This window comes from Meleagris gallopavo, chromosome 2 (genome assembly GCF_905368555.1).
Source record: "Meleagris gallopavo chromosome 2, MGAL_WU_HG_1.1, whole genome shotgun sequence".
Lineage (NCBI taxonomy): Eukaryota > Metazoa > Chordata > Aves > Galliformes > Phasianidae > Meleagris > Meleagris gallopavo.
Genome location: NC_139405.1, coordinates 79,766,477 through 79,785,402, shown reverse-complemented (window position 1 = coordinate 79,785,402; position 18,926 = coordinate 79,766,477). Strand labels below are relative to the sequence as shown.

The window sequence follows — 18,926 nt, the reverse complement described above, 5'->3', positions numbered from 1 at the left end:
CTCGCCTTGAAAGTCTCCAGGGATGGGGCATCAACCACATCTCAGGGCAGCCTGTTCCAGTGCCTCACTGCCCTCACTGTAAAAGACTTTCTGCTCATATCTAACCTAATTCTACCCTCTTTAAGCTTGAAGCCATTTCCCCTTGTGCTATCACCACAGACCCTGCTGAAGAGTCTGTTCCCTTCTTTCCTGTAGCTCCCCTTTAGGTACTGAAAGGCCACTATTAGGTCACCTCTGAACCTTCATAGCATTTTTAAGCAGTACTACATACTACTATCACGTAAGTGTGAGATAGAAGTTTTGGAAGCAAGCTTTAATGAATCAACTATTTCTCATTCACATTTGTAAGCTATAAAAATTACGAAAGTGGCGATATCTAACCATTTGTAATGACTGACTGAAGTAAGTAGTGAAATAAGTAGAGTGGAAAATTCATTACACTATGTTGTTTAATTTGATTTCTTGAATTAAAAGAATATAAATAGAATATCCCTGATCAAACATTCAGTCTGTAATTAAAATGTTTCCACAAAACCCTAATCACACAAAAGTCATATTAAAATCAAACTGTATGCAACAATGTACTTCAAGATTTCTCAAAATATCAGCCTGCACACACATCTTTTGCAGATTGTTACTGCTGATAGGGAAAAAAAAGAAAAAAAGAAAGAAAAATAGATGAGCCAATACAGTACGAATCTGCCCCCTGGTGACAAACTAAGATCTGCAAAGTCCATCAAAGACAAGTAGCCCAGAAACATCAATGAGGAAAGGGATAAGCAATTCAGTTAATATTTGAGACACTAGGATGTGGCACAGAAAACGAAAATTATCCAGTACTCTCCTCTTCAAGACTAGGGATGTTTCTGTGATTCCAAAGGTACTTTGGAACTCAGATTGCCAGTTTATAGGATTCATCTAATCCAATAGAGATTCCTATGCTATAGAAATCTATGTCTGAGCTAGGAATCTAAATTCCCCATATAGTAAATTGAAAGAAACAGGAGAGTTGATGGAGCAATTTAACTCAGGTATTTATCTAAAAATAAATCATACCTTAAAAGTGCCTATTCCTCTCTATTAAGCTTAAAAGAAGGGCAGACCTCTAGCTCAAAAGTAGACCAGTTCTGTAGTCATCTAAAGGCAAGTGATGAATTCCACTGTCTGTGTTTCTGCCACAAAGGATAACCGCATTTCTGACTTCGATAGAAGAATTGTAAGGCATTAGAGGCTGTGAATATCTCAAAGATCGACTTTTTATGGGGCAGGTATCTGTAACAATTTTATTTCTATAATAGTATTTATAGAAAAATCTTATATCTGAGGGTCAGTAATTTGAAATTTTATAGATGTATATATATATATCTATATATATTTATATTGTTCTTAATAGTACCTCACTTCATCCATATATTTTACAAATACTTATCAGTACTATAAATATTATTACAGCTGTTTCCTAAAATACAAAGTAAGGCAAAGTGCTACTTCTGTAATTTCATAATAAATTGTCTAAATAAATTACCTAGTTTTCCAAAACATTCACCAGTTGGTCCTGATAAAGACCTTGATTTATATCTTCTCCTCTTCCTGTAGTCTTATCTCAAGTATTTTTCTCTTCTCAGCTTGAGCTACACTGTTTCCAGTTCTTCAGATTTCTTGCTTTCATAACTGAAAGAGTCGCTGTATTCAACAGCTCCTGTCTGAGACCGAAATGAATTACTTTCATCACCTTCTTTCAAGATCTTGTATTAGTGCCTATTTTCAAAATTGAGCAAAGGAGAAAAACAGGGTTTTTCTCTTACAGTTGACTGCTCATTCTCAATCTCCTGAATGGTACAGTAAAGCAAAAAAAAGTAGTAATCTAAGGGTTAATTTATCTCATGCTGACAAATGAGCTTATCTTGCAGCACTGTCACTTTGTTGCTAATGCAGGTAATTGCTTATGTTTTTGGACCTACAAAACGACACATTTAAAAGCTAGATGATTGCTGTAAACTATGAGTATTGCAGCAGAAGCTCCAGTAAAGAATTAAACATCTTTCCCCAGAAGTCATGCTTCAAACAAGGACAGATGGTAGATCTCTAGTAAACTAACTTAAGCTCTGCTGCAGCAATATATCCACAAAATTTTACCTCTGAAACATAAATTTCTGAGTTCATTCACCAAAGTCACAAATTGTAGCTATTTCTTAAAATAGGAGTGCAATATCAGAATGCCATTACAGTGTTCCAGAACAGTTCTGAGCTATTTTATACATACACATTCCCATGGTGTTATGGCTTGCAAACATCCTGCAAACAACACTTATGGAGTATAAGAACATCAAGAAAATCCTTGTGACCCAAAAAAGGCAAATATTGATTTTAGATAAATACCAGCTAACTTGATGCTAACTTGATTCCCTCGTGCTTACCTGTGAAGGCAGGATATCATTACAAGGGCTGCTCTGAAAGTAGCGCCTCTTATCTTATAACGTTGGCCCATATCGTCAGAGGCAGATGTTGGTGGTATAACAGTAGAGGCTGAACCTTCCCAACAATCACCCATTCCATTTTGTTGCCTTTCAACAGATGGCAGCAATGGGGCAGTCTGACAACATGGCATCTGACGTGGAAGCATGTACGAAGCAAAGGTGTGGAATTAAATTCGTCCATGCGGGAAGAAAATGGCACCCACTGTCCCGGTGGTGCATTTCAGCAGCGCAAACAGTGCTCCCTCTGCTGGTGCAGACATTTATGAATGCATGATGCAGGCTCTTTCTCAATGCTGGTGAAAACATACAGGTAATGCTGGTGGCTGTGTTGAAAAATAACATCTTATAGCTGAGAATTTGTTCTATCCAATTGTGTCATGGTGCTGTTTGTATCTCTTGTAGTTTCCATGGAAGTAAATAGGAAGCATTACTTTCAGTGCAAGCAACATACGTGTCCACATACACATCGGCGCGAGGGCGGGCTCGCCCCTCCCGCGCTCTGCCGGAGGAGGCACGAGGCGGAGGCGCGCGGCCGCGTGCCCGGAGCCGCCCAACCGTCGCTCCCAGACGGCCGTTGGTCGGATCCGAGCAGGTGGCCGCGTACCTGTGCTGTAGCCTCGTTCCTGCAGGCAGGACGGTGTCAGGAAAGCCCAGCGTTAGTGTCTCCCGACAGATGAAAGCTAGTCTTTCTGGGCTAGAAGCGTTGCTTTCAGTTTTTCCCACAAGCCAAGGCTTTTCCGTTCTCTCTGGATTCATAAGCCTCCTTCAAGGCAACACTGGGAAGATGTTTCACAGTCCTGCTTCCTTCAGAAAGTTGCTTCCAGTATGTAAGTAATCTTTTGTGATGAAATTTTAAAAAGGAAAAAGAACCAAAACTGCACACATGACCGAAAGCCCAGTAAGGGAAGAAGAATTTTACCTGTAGACCCGCAGTGCTGATGAGAGCTGATGGAGTTGCACTGATGCAGTTACACTGCACTTAGTTCAAGCACATGGCTCTGGTTTAGAAGGGCAAATTATATGTTCTTATCTCTGAACTTTGTAACGTGGGCGAAAGGCATATCAACCCATTATAAGGAATGTTTTTAACTTTTTTTTTAGTTTAGAAGGGAAATTGTTAAGGAGGTCAAATACCCCTGTTTACTGTTCTGATCACTTGAGATAATTTGAAAGACTCTAACTCCCCTGGGTGTAACAGGGAGCTAAGTAACTTCATACCCCTGTTCATGGTATGGAAAACTGTTCCGGCCTGAGCTCTGCCCCCACTGGCTTTTTTGAGCTCACACACTTACATTCTTCAAACTCTCCATCTCTTTTTTTCATCATCATGCTTTTCCTTTTTTTTTTTTTTTTCCCCTTCATGTTTTGTTTCTGTATTTTCAATCTGTGCTACTTCTCTGTGCCTACCTTAACCACTATCTAGAAGAACTCATTATTCAAACCCTAAGATTCCATGCATTTCCTTTGTCTTCATCCCAAAAAATCTTAACTTCCTCCCTTTCCTATTTTAAATGCAGATTAACAAGTAAATGTGCTCCTTCCAACAAAGTTGAATCCAGCCTAGCAAAGTATGATTACTGTCTTGTAATGTCCTTGAGAGCCAGATAGAGGGTATTGGTTGAATAGTTCCTCATTATTTTTTCTCTGGGGATCTATTCAGTATTTCAGACTGCTACCCACTTTTAGTTGGACATACTGTCTGTTATTGTCCATATATTGTTAGGAAAAAGCAGATTCTTCAGGGATTTGCCAGTCATCTCATTGTTGAGCATCAGGTTTCTTTAGAGCTAGCAGTGCTTGAATATCAAGAGTATCCACCTGCTTTGATGCTAACAACCGTCGGGACATTAACCAGGGCTTGATTGTAGATTTTACAAAGAAACTGAGTAAGGAAAATGTATGCTAGAGCCCAGCTGAGCAAATGGATGGTATTTCTCTAATTTGTTGCAGGAGTATTTCTTTCAATGACATTTCTTGTTTTTCTTCATTGTGTTATTGTTTTAAAATCAAATTAACTGATTACCATGTGGTTTGCCAGGGTTTTACATCAATGGTACATAAAATGTTTCCAATTCTAAAAAAAATTTAAAGTTATGGTAAATTACCAGGGACATCAACTTAATCCTCTTAATCTAGATCCAGGGAAAAAAAAAAAAAAAAAAGGATTTAATTCTCTTGAACTGCAGTGCCTAAACCAGCATCCAGAATGAGAAATTCAAACTCATGAGTTGGATGCTGAGGTGCTTTCTGCTGTGCCTGTAATGAGATATTCTGTGTTCTCTGAGATGTTCTGTATCAAAAATATCTTCATTGTAAAGTGCAAAATCAATGTTAAAGTGGCCCTAAAGTTTGACTGCCTATTTCAGTTCCTTGGTACTTTTATGTAGCTGCGTTCTCTGAAAAATAATCCTTTAAAAGTTGAAGAGTATTTCTGTGGTTTTTTTTAAAAGAAATATGAAATGTTTCCTCCTCTAATTAACTACCTTTCATTTTTTTTATATATCTGAGGAAATAGATAATTGGTGTTACTATAGGCATGCCAAAAATTTACTTGCAACCAGAATTTGTGCTAATGATGATGTTGTAACAGCAACTTGCATGAAAATTTCCTGTAGTATTTATATACATGCAGTCCTTCTATGAGCCACGTTGACTTAATTTCCTTTGAAGGCACATATACAATTTTCCAAGTTTTTCTCTAGTTAACTTACCTATTAGGCTGAGGTTCTATTTATGGGATAATATAGCACATTCTCTAGCAATATGTCGTCTTTTTTTTCCAAAAAAAAAAAAGACACAGACACAGGAGGAGACAGTAAGGTTGCTATGGGAACGTTAGCTCTAAATGGTCTGGCTTTTGTTGGCTTAAAATCTCAAACATTGTGTTGCATTAATTATGTTTTTGCTGAGGTTCTTTGCACTGAATATGAAATTTGTTGGATCGCTGTTTCAGTTTTACGTGTATGTGTGCAACATTTTTAAAAACAAAATGACTTGTGTTAGCTAATGGAAAAAGGGCAGAATGTGTCTTTTTATCAAACTGAATTACAGCATTGAAGAAAATATACTCAATAGGGACTAGGTTTTATTCATCTAGCTAAATTTTAGCTATTACTACCCTCAGTTATTGAATATGGCTCATGGATACTAACAAACTTATGTAGAGGAAACAGCAGTGGGAGAGAGCTGCAATAAAAGGCAGGAATGGAGTAGCAATTGTCAAAGGAAAGAGTTGGAGAAATCTCTGCTGGAAGTATGGGAGGAATTTTTGGTACTGGTTTTGGTAGGGGGAAAGAAGCTGAAAATGGAAACGAAATAAAGAGCCACAGAGAAACATTTTGGGGAATACTGGGAAGAGAGCTTGAACAATGACAGACAAGAAGCTGAAGGATTGCTTTTAGTACAGGAGCCACAGGGAGAAGTGAGACAAACAGATAAAGAGACTCTTGAAAATAAGGTGAGTCTGTCTGGTGGAGATGGCAGCAGATGGGTGCCAGCAGAGTGATGAGGGCAGTAATGAGACTCAAAATAAATGTCCCCAATTTTTGAAAATATTGTGAATCCTATCCTATTAATTATAAACCATAAAAACATATTAATATATTTAAACATATTTAGCATATATGCATATCTCTCCAGAAGTAATGCCTCCTATTTATTTCCATGGAAACCAGAGCAGATATGAAGAGCACAATAATACTATTTGATAGAGCAAAATCTCAGTTAGAAAAGACTGTTTTTTCGGTGTAGAAGCATTCTATAGCATTAAATATCTTCCCAATACTTTTCTAGAATTGTTTGATAATTTTCCTCTTAGAAAGCTGTTTGTAAGTAATGAATGTGATTTAATTTTCCTTTCTTAAATTATATTACTTACTCTTAAAAAGATTGTATTTTATTTGTTGAAATTTCCAGAGAACAATTACAAGCATTATCCATCCTGATGGGTGGTACAGTGTCTGGAATTTTTATGATGAAAACTGATACAGCACTCTAAAACTTTTTGGTGCTTTAAGCTTCTATACTACAAGACAGCAAATTGAACAGATGTTAGTAGTAGGTATGCTCCACTTTAAATGTCATCGTATCATATGGTAAGTAGTTTAAACAGTCTGCTGAAATTTCACATTGTTTTAGCAACCATAAATCCTCAGTCAGAGTACATACATTTTCAAACTGATGAATGACTGCAGTTCATATCTCTATTTTGTTTAAAAATGAAGAAGACAGTCCTCATCTCAGACCCCTTTGTAGAAATTTACAGAATTTAGTATATTAAAATAAGTAAGTCTAATTTCACGTTGAAGAGTTTGAAGAGTTTTATCAAAAAGAAATAGAGATAATCGTCTTCATTAATATCAAAAGCAACAGCCATTTTCTTATGACTCTAAATAGACTAAGTAATATGCTTACGTATGTTCATAATATACTTACCTACTGCTGTGGACTTCATGCTCCCAGAGAAGATGAATAACTACCAAAGTAATTCTCACGAAATTTTAACAGAAAAAGGAGTGAAACATCTAAACCAGTCTAATCCACTGGAGGCAAATCACAGACCTATTACACCTAATGTAGTTAACATCTCCTTCACTCTTGACAAAATGAGAAATTACATTAATGACATTTTTATGTCACATGGGTGTGTCAAATAAAGGGGTCTCCAGGGATTTCCAGAATGGAGCAACCAACCCAGTGCATTCCAGCCTCTTGGCTTCCTAACAGCTACATGTGACTACTAGAAAAACTTAATCCATAATGGTACCCATGACGAATAATACACCAGTGACAACCAGAGTCATTTAATTTTTATGCATGTAGCTACTGTTATAAGGAATGACATATACCTGGAATGAATTAATCAGATGGACCCAGTGAAAACACTGTTATTTATCAAAGAACGTAAAGGCTTGGAAGATCTTTAAAGTTAAACCAGCAAACAAACAAACCAAAAACACCTTGAAATCAGACATTTCATGAACTGGGACAGCATGCTAGCAAATGCTTCAGTACTCACTATGAGTTAGCAAATCTCCTCCCACTGAGATATTTTTGTATAGTATAAATGTGAGCATGTGAGGCAACTCCATTTTCTTTAAACTCTCCTGTGTCGGAGCCCACATAACTTCCATCAGTCAAAATTCTCTACTCTCTCGTGGCCAAGGCTTTACTCCGTGAACATATCTTATCTCTGATTTCACAGTAATTATACATAAGCTAATTTGGATATCCATACAACTCTGGAGAAAACTTCATCTTGCTTAGAGCCTTTCAAACATACATCCCATCATTTGACAATTACAGATCACAGAATCACAGGGATTGGAAGGGATCTCAGGAGATCATCGAGTCCAACCCTTCCACTAAAGCAGTTCCCTACAGCAGATTGCACAGGTGGGCATCTGGATGGGTTCTGTCTATCTCCATAAAAGAAGACTCCCCCCATCTCTCCAGACAGCCTGTCCCAATGCTCCGTCATCCTTACCATAAAGTTCTTCTGCATGTTAGTACGGAACTTCAGGTTTTAGCCCATGGCTCTCTAAATTGCTATGTGTATAACAGTAATTCATGTGGACCTATGTTATTAAAATATACTTCCAATAAAGAATGTAGATACTATCTTCAGAAATAGCAATAGACATCCACAACCTTCTGACAGAAGAAATAATGCCACAGAACAACATCCTTCCTCTTGTGAGTGAGATGAAGAAGACTGAGAAGAGCAAGGGCTTAAGCTTTGACACAGATGTCAAGGTCTTCTTATGCATCTCTTGGACTTGTATTCCAATTTTTTGTTCCTAAGAATAAACAGAAAATTCTGATGTCAAACTACAGTTTTGTCCATCTTCAATGGAATTGTTGGCATACAGGATAACTAGGGAAAAAAGGCAAGTGAAATGACTGTAGTAAGACTTTATCCATTGTCCTGTGTGACATCTTAAAACTGAACTAGGAAAAACAGGCTGAAAAATTGGCAGTTTTTCAGTGGGCCTGAGAAAGGCACTTGGTTTTGTGCTGTTTTGTCCTAGCCAGAATTCTGCTAGCATTTTCACTGTCAGATCTCAACTGTTGTAAGCCCCTAATTTAAAAGGATTGAGTTTGTAGCGATCTGGAGAGATTAAGAGAAGTGGTCTAAAACCAGCAAAATGATATGTAGTGAAGGCAAGTAATCATGGACTTCAGAAGGAGAAATCAAACAAACTACTCCAAAATGAGATATAACTGGCTAGGGAACAACAGAACGGAAAAGGGATAAGAAGTTACACTGGATTACAAATTGATGATGATCTAACTGTGATTTTGTTGAAAATGTTTTAGGCTGTATTAAGGGGAATTGCAGTATGTCAGAAGCAGATGAAAGACATTCATTCTGCTTTACTCGACTTTAGAGAGACCTACATTAGTACTGTGTCCTGTTTTGAATGTCCCACTTTAAAATGCAGGCAAGTTAAAGGGACTCCAGGGAGAAGATTAAAAATAATAAATGAAGGAAGGCTGAAGGAATTGTAGAAGAGAAAAGACTGAAAAATATAACTGCTTTCTCCCAGTATATGAAAGTTACTCAGTGATCTCCAGTTAAGGTAGAAGAAGAAATTTACTTGTAGACAAGATAATTCAGGTTAATACTAGGGAAAAACATCATTTGTGGATACTGAAGATCGATTGTAAGCTGAGATTTTTTAAAGGCATACACCACCAGAGCTAACTTAAGCCTTTTAAACTTAGCTGTCTGCAGAAGGACAAACTAAATGGGCACTTTACATTTTAAATCCTTGTTTGGTGAATTCTGTTGTTTGCAGTGTTATTGCCACATACATTTTTACTGGTTCCACTACACAGATGAGACTGAATACGCTAAAACCACTGAAGTACACTGACAGGAACATCCATCATCATAGTCAAGATCTCTCATCAATTTTTTATAGGGGAACAGATTTTGGAGGTTCTTCTGATGAAAAGGAAATTTGTTAGAAACAAACTCAATGCCTTTACCAGCATCGTATAAACACATACACTGACCATTGGTAAGATGTAGTGATTTTTTTTGGCTTAGCTTTTATTCTGATTATGACACAACCCTTGTACACAAACCTGCTTTTTTGTTGCTTTTTAATATGTTATTTCTGCTTGTATGCATACAGGTTAATATTTGATGTCTTATGTGTCCTGGATGTAGTTTAATTTTAGAAACACAATTAAGATACATTCGGAAGTTACCTACATATAATCCAGTACCGTCTGGGGAAAGACTGCCTTAATTGCTCTGAAACATAAGTATTCTTAAAGCCTTATGGAAATGGCAACTCATGAAACAGGCAGAGGAAAGGTGATCTTCCCCCAACATGTGTGATCCTGCTGAAACAATTTCAATTGCATATTTTCTGTTTATAGCACACATTTGTGTTACTGGATAGCTCTACCAACTTAAAAATCGTGAGATTATTTTTGAAGCATCTCCGAAGATTTCAGCTGCAAGTCAGCAATTACTTTTCCATTGAGTGTGAGACCATTACAAAAAAAGACCATCAGCAAGCATTGCTTTGTTAACTGTTAACGGACCACTAAGAACACCTACTTCCATGTGCAATTGTGAGATTTTTGTGTAACTTAACATGAAGAAAGATTTCGTATTTATTAAATGTGCTTAAAACTACTTTAAAATTGACTTGGGCATATACCTTTGATTTGAAAAGCAAGAGTTTAGAGACAGGATCTGACATTGTACATGTATACAAAGCATGTTTTGGATGTGGGATGTTTTTGGATGCCTTAAGTAACAGTTTGTGCTTTCATTTTTATTATGGTAAAATTGTCTATAATTTTGTTTTCCTGATTACATAGTCTTTGATTTTTATTTTTCATGATATAGTTGCATTCATTATTTTCTTTGTTGAAAGACTCTTGTGATTATCCCATGCTGCTTGTGTGAAGAAATGCAGTGTTTTACATTTCACTCCCTTTATATCAATTAGAACTTCTGTTCTTTTAGTCAAATCATGAAATAGTTCAGCTCTAAGAACAGATCTGTGATGTTGGTTAATCATAAAGCTTGGATTGCAACCAATAAATGTGTTTCATCAGTTTGTATGCAAAAACATATTGCATATTATATATATATATAACATTGCATATTTTTATATATATATATAATTGCACGATATTAATATTGCATATTAATATTGTAATATTAAAATATTACAGCAAAAATATTAGAGAAAGGGAAAAGATTATTTAAGATTAACAACAAAGTCGCTACAGGAAACTTACAGCAGGTATGACAAAGTGAATCAAAATATACAGAAATATATTTTATACAGACAGTTTGAATATACCTATCAGGTATTTGTTACCCTTTTACCATTTCCAGAATTACTATTAAGTTTCATCATTAATGATCAATCATATCAATAAGCTGTAAAGTAATTACACAGTGTAATTACTAAAGAATAATTAAAAATACAGAAAATTATCCCAAGTATTTCAGATGGGATATTTTGCTTTCAAGTTAGAAATCATCTTTCCTTCTTCTGCATGACTCCATATATAAGCTTGAAATCACTGCCTTCCTAAAGTTTCACTTTTGCTCACAATCACAGTTCTAACTTAGGAGAGGTACTGTTTCACAGTAGCTATGCAGGGTTCTGGGCTGTGCACCACACTCCTGTTTTCTTCTAGAAAAATGTGACCATCCAGATGTAACCCAGACCCTCCAGAAAGAAAGGCTGTTTCCTGAAGCACTTTACTGTGGCTGATGATGCTGTGCATACTTTCCATCAGTCTTTTATATCTATAACTCTCACTTTGATGCTGAACGAGTCATTAACTTTTTTGGTCCAATACAGCTGCGTGGCTTCAGAGAACTCAGATTTAAGGAAAAATTGTTTCTCTCTGAATGATTATAATGCAGTAATGACTAAGAAGGTACAGCAGGTATTTCAGCAAAAGCCAGAGCAATGAATAGATTTTCTTTTCAAAATACTCATGACACTAACAGAAAATCTAATAGATGTCTGTTCATTATGGTTATTCTGCAAGAACACAACCTTGCATTTTGAGATAGGCTGATCAGATTTGAAAGATGTGGTTCCTTCAAAGGAAAGATTTAAGAAGACATTTCAGACTAAGTCCTGATGATCTTTCACAGCCCGTACTTATTTACTGTTTACTCAACAAATAATAATAATGTCAAAATTTAAGAAAAATTTCCAAATCTTGATGCATTGTCATGGGCAAGGGGTACTTTTCCATCTGGGGATATTCTGGAAGAGTAAATATATCTGATTTTGCTTTAAAAACGCATAGGGGAAAAATAGGCATCAGGTCATAAAGACAGAAGAGAAATATATATTTAATAGAGGAAATAGATGGTGCATCAATAATACGTTCAAAGAACCGTTCCAAAAGCAGCAGTGAAAAACAATGAAATATAATTCAGTCCATAATCATTATTTTCTAAATGGCATTACTGTTAAAAACTTAAATTTGTAGTCTGCAAAATGGGTTCATGGACTGTACATTACAAAGATTTGATTCAGAGTACCTATAAATTCCCTAAAACGTCTATATTTGATTTATTTAACAGTAAAACAAAGTAAGTAATGTATACAGCCAGAACTATAGAAGTTGCAAAAATGTAACCCTGATTCTATTTTATTTTTTAAGTGAGGAAATAGAGTTCCCTGTTTTGTTGGCTAACCTTACAAAACTATAGCTAAAACAAGAACTAATTGGGAAAGAATTAGAAGTATAAAGAAGAAAAACATGTTTTTGTCATTTCAGTACTCAGTCATCTAATTTGTATTTATTAATACAAGTTTTAAGCAGGAAGAGAACGATAAATGAGATTTGTGAGATGAAATAAAAATTCATCTTCACATAAAGTAGTAATCAGCTTTTCACTCTATGCAGTGCTGTGACAATAGAGCGATGCAGATGTAAACATTTGTAAATTCAGGATCTTAGATTATGTCCTGGGGTTGTCAGTTGTCCATACCTGAAATGGTCAGCTTGTAGGGGCTGCTAGAAGCCAGGAAGTAATGAGCTGCTCTATTTTGTTCCTGGGTTCTTACTCAGAGAACTCAACTAACATTTGGTACTGAAAAAAAACCAATGTAAATTCTACATGATTTTCTTCAGCAGGGATAGGAATGCTCATTTCCTCACTGCTCACTCAATCAGTTCTTAGACATGACAAAATCCTGTGGTTCTAAGCAGAGTTAGGAGGTTGGTGGAAAGACTTGGCTCATCAGTATTGCGTTCCCCCCAGATACTTTGCAAACAAACAACAAAAAACCAAACCAACAAAGCTGAGCAAAATAACTTTAAAAAAGCTTCATGGAATAAAAGGAGAGAAAGATTTTACTATATACTAGCTGCTTGTATCCTAATAAAAGAAAGGGAAAAAAACCAACACAGAAGAAAACCAACAGAACATCACAATCAGATGTAATTTGAGAGCTCTTCTAAAATCAACTGTGCAGCCCTATTAATACTGATAACTTCTTCTATTGCTATTTATACTTTGATCTTTTAATGTTAGATTTCTAGTATGCACATATGGTCTTGTTTTTTTAATCTATAATTAGCTTGCACTGAATTTTCCTAATCAACTTCCATTCAATTTTATTACTAATGAAAATGGAATATTTTGTGATACTTTTTGCATTAAAAGTCATTTTTTCTACATCTAAAGATGTTGAGAATGGAGAAGTGTAAATGTGGCAGCACTGACCCAGGTTTTGGAATTCTTATTTCAGTATTTTTATTTTCATTATTTTATTTATTAGCTCTGGCAATGTAGCATTCAGGGAGCAGTCTGACATCTTTCATGCCTGACAGGGCACCTCTGTGCTTTTAGTTGTTTTTCTGCATTTCTTTCTCGTGTCCAAACTAAGCACTCTCCTTTACGTGTCTTTAAGCACATGGGCTCATGGTTGGCATGTGTATAGAAACCTCAGGAATGAAAATAATTGAGAAATCTTGCAGTCTTCCTGTGTCTACCTTTTAATCTTCAGATGTGCTAGGCACTTGAACTCAACCTAGTTTAGGACTTTATTGGGGGTACGTAGTCTTTAAGTTTCATCAGTTGTGGAAGCTTGCTTTTCAGTATTTGGTCATAAAAATTCCTCATTTCTGCAGTAAAAGTAGCATTAATAAAATGCCAGCATTAGGAACCTGCGAGATAAAAGTTGTCTCTGGTTTTTGACAGTTCTAAATGGTCAGAATTTACCTTCTGGTTTTTAAGAGATGTGCATTTGGTAGTTAAGTATCCTGGGAAAGTATTTTAAAAGTATCCTTTTTAAATATAAATCCCTACATGTTAGAAAATAAGTGTATTTTAATTTACTTATATTTATTTTAAAAATCACATTCATCTCAGGCCATGACTTGCAGTTTCTGTGCAGTTGCCTTGCCAACGCTGTGCTTTTTGCAGAATCCCAGTTTTGCATTTAAACGTAACTCGGCCAGGAGAAAGCCGATCGACAACGGTCCGTCAGACCTTTGTGGCCCGCTGCCGTATTGTGCCCGAGCAGGGGAGGCCACCAGGGCCCCGTCCTGCGCACTGGGCTCCCTGCCTCTTGAAAGTTCATTCATTTTACGCAGTCCGATCCACCTCCTCACCTCCAAAAAGCTGCCGCCTCCGATCTGATCGGGGGGAGCGCGGACCCGAGCCGTTACCGGGCGCAGCCCTACTGCGGCCATTTTATCGCCTGGGGGCCGGGGGACGCCGGCGGCCCCGCTCCGCCCGGGGACGGGCGAGCCAGGGTTCCGGGGAGGCCCCGCCGCGCCGTTCATGGAGGAGAGGGGCGGCAGCGCAGCGCGCACCGTTTCCTCGTCCTCCCCCTCGGCTCGGAGGCGCCTCCGGCGGAGCCCCAGCCAGGCCCGTCTCCCTCGCCGGGCGCCACCGGCGGCCGCGGGGCCGGGCCCGGCCGGCATCGGCGCAGGGGGCTGCGACGGGCGGGCAGGGTGAGGGAGGAGCGGGCGCGCCGCCGCTGCCGCCGCCGCTTTCTCCTGCGCGGGGCCGGAAGGCAGCGCGGCCCGGGCAGCCGTGCGCGCCTTGCGGGAGGAGGGCCGGGCCTCGGCGTCGCCGCCGCTGCGGGTCAGGCAGCCTTCCGCAGTGGGGGTGGGTGAGCGGCGGAGCGCGCAGGCCGGGGGAAGGGCCAGGCCCCGCCGCCTCGCTGGGCGATGGAGTGAGGCAGCGCGGCTCGAGGAAGATGGCCGGTGGCGGCGGCGGCGGCGGCTGCAGAGACAGCTTGTTTCTGGAAGGTGCGTGCACGGCTGGCAGGGGGAGAGCGGCCCGTGGGCCGCCTTTCCTTCTGGCAACCGGCGAGGGGCACGATACGGACTGGGGGACGGGGGGAGGCGAGTGAGCGTGTGTGTGTGTATCGGGGGGGAGGAACGGGTCCCCTTGGGGGGACGACGACAATGAGAGGTGCCTCGGTGGCGTGGGGGAAGGGTGGGTGCCGTAAAGGGTGACTTCGTTTGGTAAAAAGAGACCTGCTTTGGGGGAGGGCTTAGCGAGGGGGATTTGATTTCTGGTTCTTTCTTTCCGTAATTTTCGGGGGCGGTGGGAGCGTGGCGCTCTGCTGCCGGGGCAGAGCGCGGTTGGGGCCGGGCGCAGCGCGGCCGGGCGGGCGGCGGGAGCGGCCGCGGGAGGGCGGGGGCTGCCGGGCCGGCAAGGTTAGCGCGAGGTGAGGGCAGCGCCGCCCGGGCGGCATTGCCTGCCGTGCTGCTGCCGGGCCCCGGCCTGGGCTGAGTCCGTTCCCCCTACCGTACGGCTGGTCTGCTTCTCAATTGCTAGCGTAAAGGCCCACGTGGGGCTGAGGTTAATTTGGGGAGGGGGTCGCTTTTTTCTTACGTTTGTTTTACAAGCCCGATGATGAATCTGTCAGCTGCAAATGAAAGGAACCTTTAGCGGTTGTGAAGCCTTGGGTAATTTTTTTAATTTGCAAAGTTTTTTTTTTTTTCCTCTGTGAAGCTCTTAATTGTAGTGTAAAAAGTCTGCTGAAATTCGAATATGTTTAATTGTTGAATCTTCACAGTTTAACCTATGGAAAAGAAAATGTTATTGCAGTCTTTCAAAATTGCAGTAAGCACGTAGCTGATCGACACAGGCTGATAGATGCTCAATTTTTACTGTAGTGATAGGTAAAAAAATATATTGATGAAATAGACTGCTGCTCATATTTCAAGTCAGATCTAAGTTTAGCAGTTGAGATTTTGTGTGTCTGTATTAATAGGTATTGTCTTTTGCAGCTTTTATCTTCCTCAGGGATGTTGAATTTTGTTCTTTTATTACTAGAGATTCTGGATTGGAATTTCTGCATAAACAAAATAGCATTTGTTCTTCTGAATAATTGGGCTGAAGTTCCAATCTTCAGAAACCCCTAGTCAGTAACTACTGTTCCGTTACCTTACTTCTGCCTTTAAAGTGTTTGATGGTGAAACACAGATGCTCCGTTGCAGGCACTGCATTTTTCTTCTGAACTCTCTCCATTGAATACCGTGAAGATTGTGTGCTGCTAAAAGTGTCACAGAGATGTTCAGTTGCTGTCTCCTCTGTGCACCTTGCGTGCATACTGGTTGGGCAGTGGCTCACAGACCATAAGCTTCATACATAGTATCCACACTTCTTATTTTTGAGGTCATATTTCAGTAGCAGTTACCAGCATGACACTGGGTAGCATCCTCCTTGGAAGTTTCGGTATTGCATGACTGATGGACAGGGTAATCAATCAGTTTTGTGTTTCCCTGTTATTTGGGGTCATGTTAATTTTAGCACTAATGACATGATTGGGTACAAACCCTGAGAGTGTGCGGGTGTATTTGCATGCGTGTGTTAGGAATCTTGTGTGAAGAAAACGTAATGTGGACAGTGGTGACAAAAATACCTGAGGGTGGACCAAGTCCAGATAGGATAATCATACTGGGACAGATCTAGTAAGAGCAGTCTAACTTTGTACTCATTTGAAGCAAAGAAAAAAGACAGCCTAAGATGTCACTTGGGAGGCTCTTGAAAGGGAGGGTTGACATCACAGGGAAAAAATAAAGGTATTTAAGCTGTATGTATGTAGGTTTTCTAGCAGTCTTTAATCTGGACACACATGACAGCATGTTAGATTAACCTGATGATGTAGAGCAACCATTATTCAAAGATTGAATTTTAGACAAGCATGAGAGTGCCAGATTTGTGAAACAAGTACAGCATGGACAAGAGCAAGGATAAACGTGTATTGAGCAGGGGGCATGACAACTTCTTCTGCAAGGTCGTCATTACTGTGTGAGCCTAGAATTCTAACTATACTTAGTCTGAGTCTATATATTTCACAGACTTCGGTGTCTGCAGAAGTCTGCAAAAGCAGCAAGCAGAAATTGCTTATGTGATGTTTTTTGGAAGGTTGGAAGAGGGAGAACTGAGAATTCCTGTGTGAATCTGCCATTAATGTGCAAAACAAATGAGTTAGGTACCAAATGCAGTTGTGTCACTGTAATTGAACTCAATCTAATAGAAATACGTGTCTCTCTGTTTGTGTGTGTATATATACACATATATAGAAAGAAAATTCAGATGCTGTCAAACTTGTGTCGACTATCAATCTGACTTAAAATAAACATGCAGTTAAAATAAATTATTCCTTGCAAGAATGATATTCAGGATTTTGGTTTAGATAACAACTGTCCAGTAAGATACTACTACTTTTTCTTATTAAGTGTGATAGATATTACTGTGAAGAAATATGGTTGTCATTCTGTTGCCAAAGTGTTTCCTTTTAATATTTTTATTAATTCATTCTCCAATAAAAACAAAGTAATCTTTCTGGAAGGGTGTTGCTTGACTGATTTATCTGTTGTCTTTTTGGTAATGCTGTTTTTCAGTGGTGTGATTCATACAGATATTCATTTTGGCCAGTTTTTCCATATTGTTATGCTGTATGTTGTACAGACTGTCTTATGGAAGATGTGAAAAAGGTCCCTAGAATGATATCGTGTGTCTCTTTAAAGCCGTGTTTACTATCCTTCTGCAGCAGTGCTCCTAGTTTTTAGTATTGATAATTGATATTGATGTTGTATATGTTGGTATATATGACTTACATGTTTACTTTCTTTGAAATGTTGAGATACTTAAAATTCAGAAGAACTGAGAGTACCAAATTTAAGCTAGCTTGGAATTAGAATTCCTAAAACTTTTTCCCTGTGCTCTGGATTTACTTTTCTCCAGTAAGTTTTAGTCATGGGAAGAAAGTGCAGCAATTTATGCAACCAAAGTAGGCCCCATGCATGGGAGTTCTTTCCTGTTTTGGAGGACTAGAAATTTGGTGAACAGAGATTTACATCTGCAGGAATTCATGTGCTTTTCACTTGATAGACATAAGATGTAAAGCAAGGATTGACAAATCCGTTTGGATTTAGGATAGGGGAATGTTCAGTGCTGGCTGTAGGAGTGGAGAGTACTATTGATCATTTCCCCTGTGGAAAAATTTGGGGAACTGCGTTTTATTCTGCCACTTGGGATGTTATTGAACTGTGAGGAAATTGCCTGTTACCTATTACAGAAACATAGAGAAACTTTAAGGCTGGAGAACAGAAATGATGAACTTTAAAGTATTCCAAAACACATTTATTTTGCAGGAGAAAAGAAACTGCTTTTATTCCTTCCTGTTTTCTTTTTTCAGTCTCCTAGTAGTTACAGTATTGATACCAAGAGCTAATTTTCTGTTAAGTTTCTGTTTGAGGACCTCCTCTGTAAGGAATGTGGCCAGTCACTACCTTCAGAGCTGCTGAGAGACTTTGGTGCAGCCATGACAGGAATTTGCACAATTTTCATTCCATTTTCTTGGCTACAAGTTTCCTAATGGCAATAGAGACTTGGATTACCCATTAGCAGCAGCAGCTGAAGCTTCAGTTGTCTGAGAAATCCAGAAAGCTGCTTGGTTTTCCGTTCATCTCACTTGTAAAGAACCATGTTCCCAAAATCGGAGGATGAGGGCTTGTGTGTTTCCTTAAGGGAAGCTGAGATTCTGAAGCAGCACAGAAACACACAGTCTGTGTATATTATGTATATTACTGTATAGACAGAGTGCTGCCATTTGAAGCGGCGGTCAGCCTTTCCTGCTTTTTCATTGTTTTTATCTTTCTGTGAAATATCTGATGAGAATAATACAAATTAGGAGGGCAGAGCAGGGTTTATATTTAGGTAGAATACTTGGAAATTTTTTACCTGCTATGACTCTTCTTTTATTTATTTTCTCTTGATAGTGGAATTAATGTCTGAAGTGTCTCCACTGCCATCTCTGATGCTTTTTTATGACTTCATGGAGATATGTATTAACTTGGAACTGAAGGAATATCATTAATTTTCTTCCATGTCTTTTTCAGAATCTGAACTGCTTTATGCTATTGGTCTCCGTCAGCCCCATCAGTATCTGGATATGTTCTGTTCTTCTGTTT

The 18,926-nt window shown here is 39.0% G+C and overlaps 1 protein-coding gene across 4 annotated transcripts in view; it reads left to right on the top strand.

Moving 5' to 3' along the window:
- The first annotated feature begins 14,104 nt into the window (after window positions 1-14,104).
- SENP6 (SUMO specific peptidase 6) overlaps window positions 14,105-18,926 on the top strand; it is a 72,559-nt gene continuing 67,737 nt past the window's right edge. For 2 of the 4 annotated variants that reach the window (XM_085217776.1, XM_085217774.1), the window contains exon 1: window positions 14,109-14,744. In XM_085217776.1, the coding sequence (XP_085073902.1) occupies window positions 14,693-14,744 (52 nt within the window). In that variant the 5' untranslated portion in view covers window positions 14,109-14,692. Of the gene's footprint in view, window positions 14,745-18,926 lie in introns of all 4 variants that reach the window. The other 2 variants (XM_085217777.1, XM_085217775.1) reach the window with 2 other exon arrangements.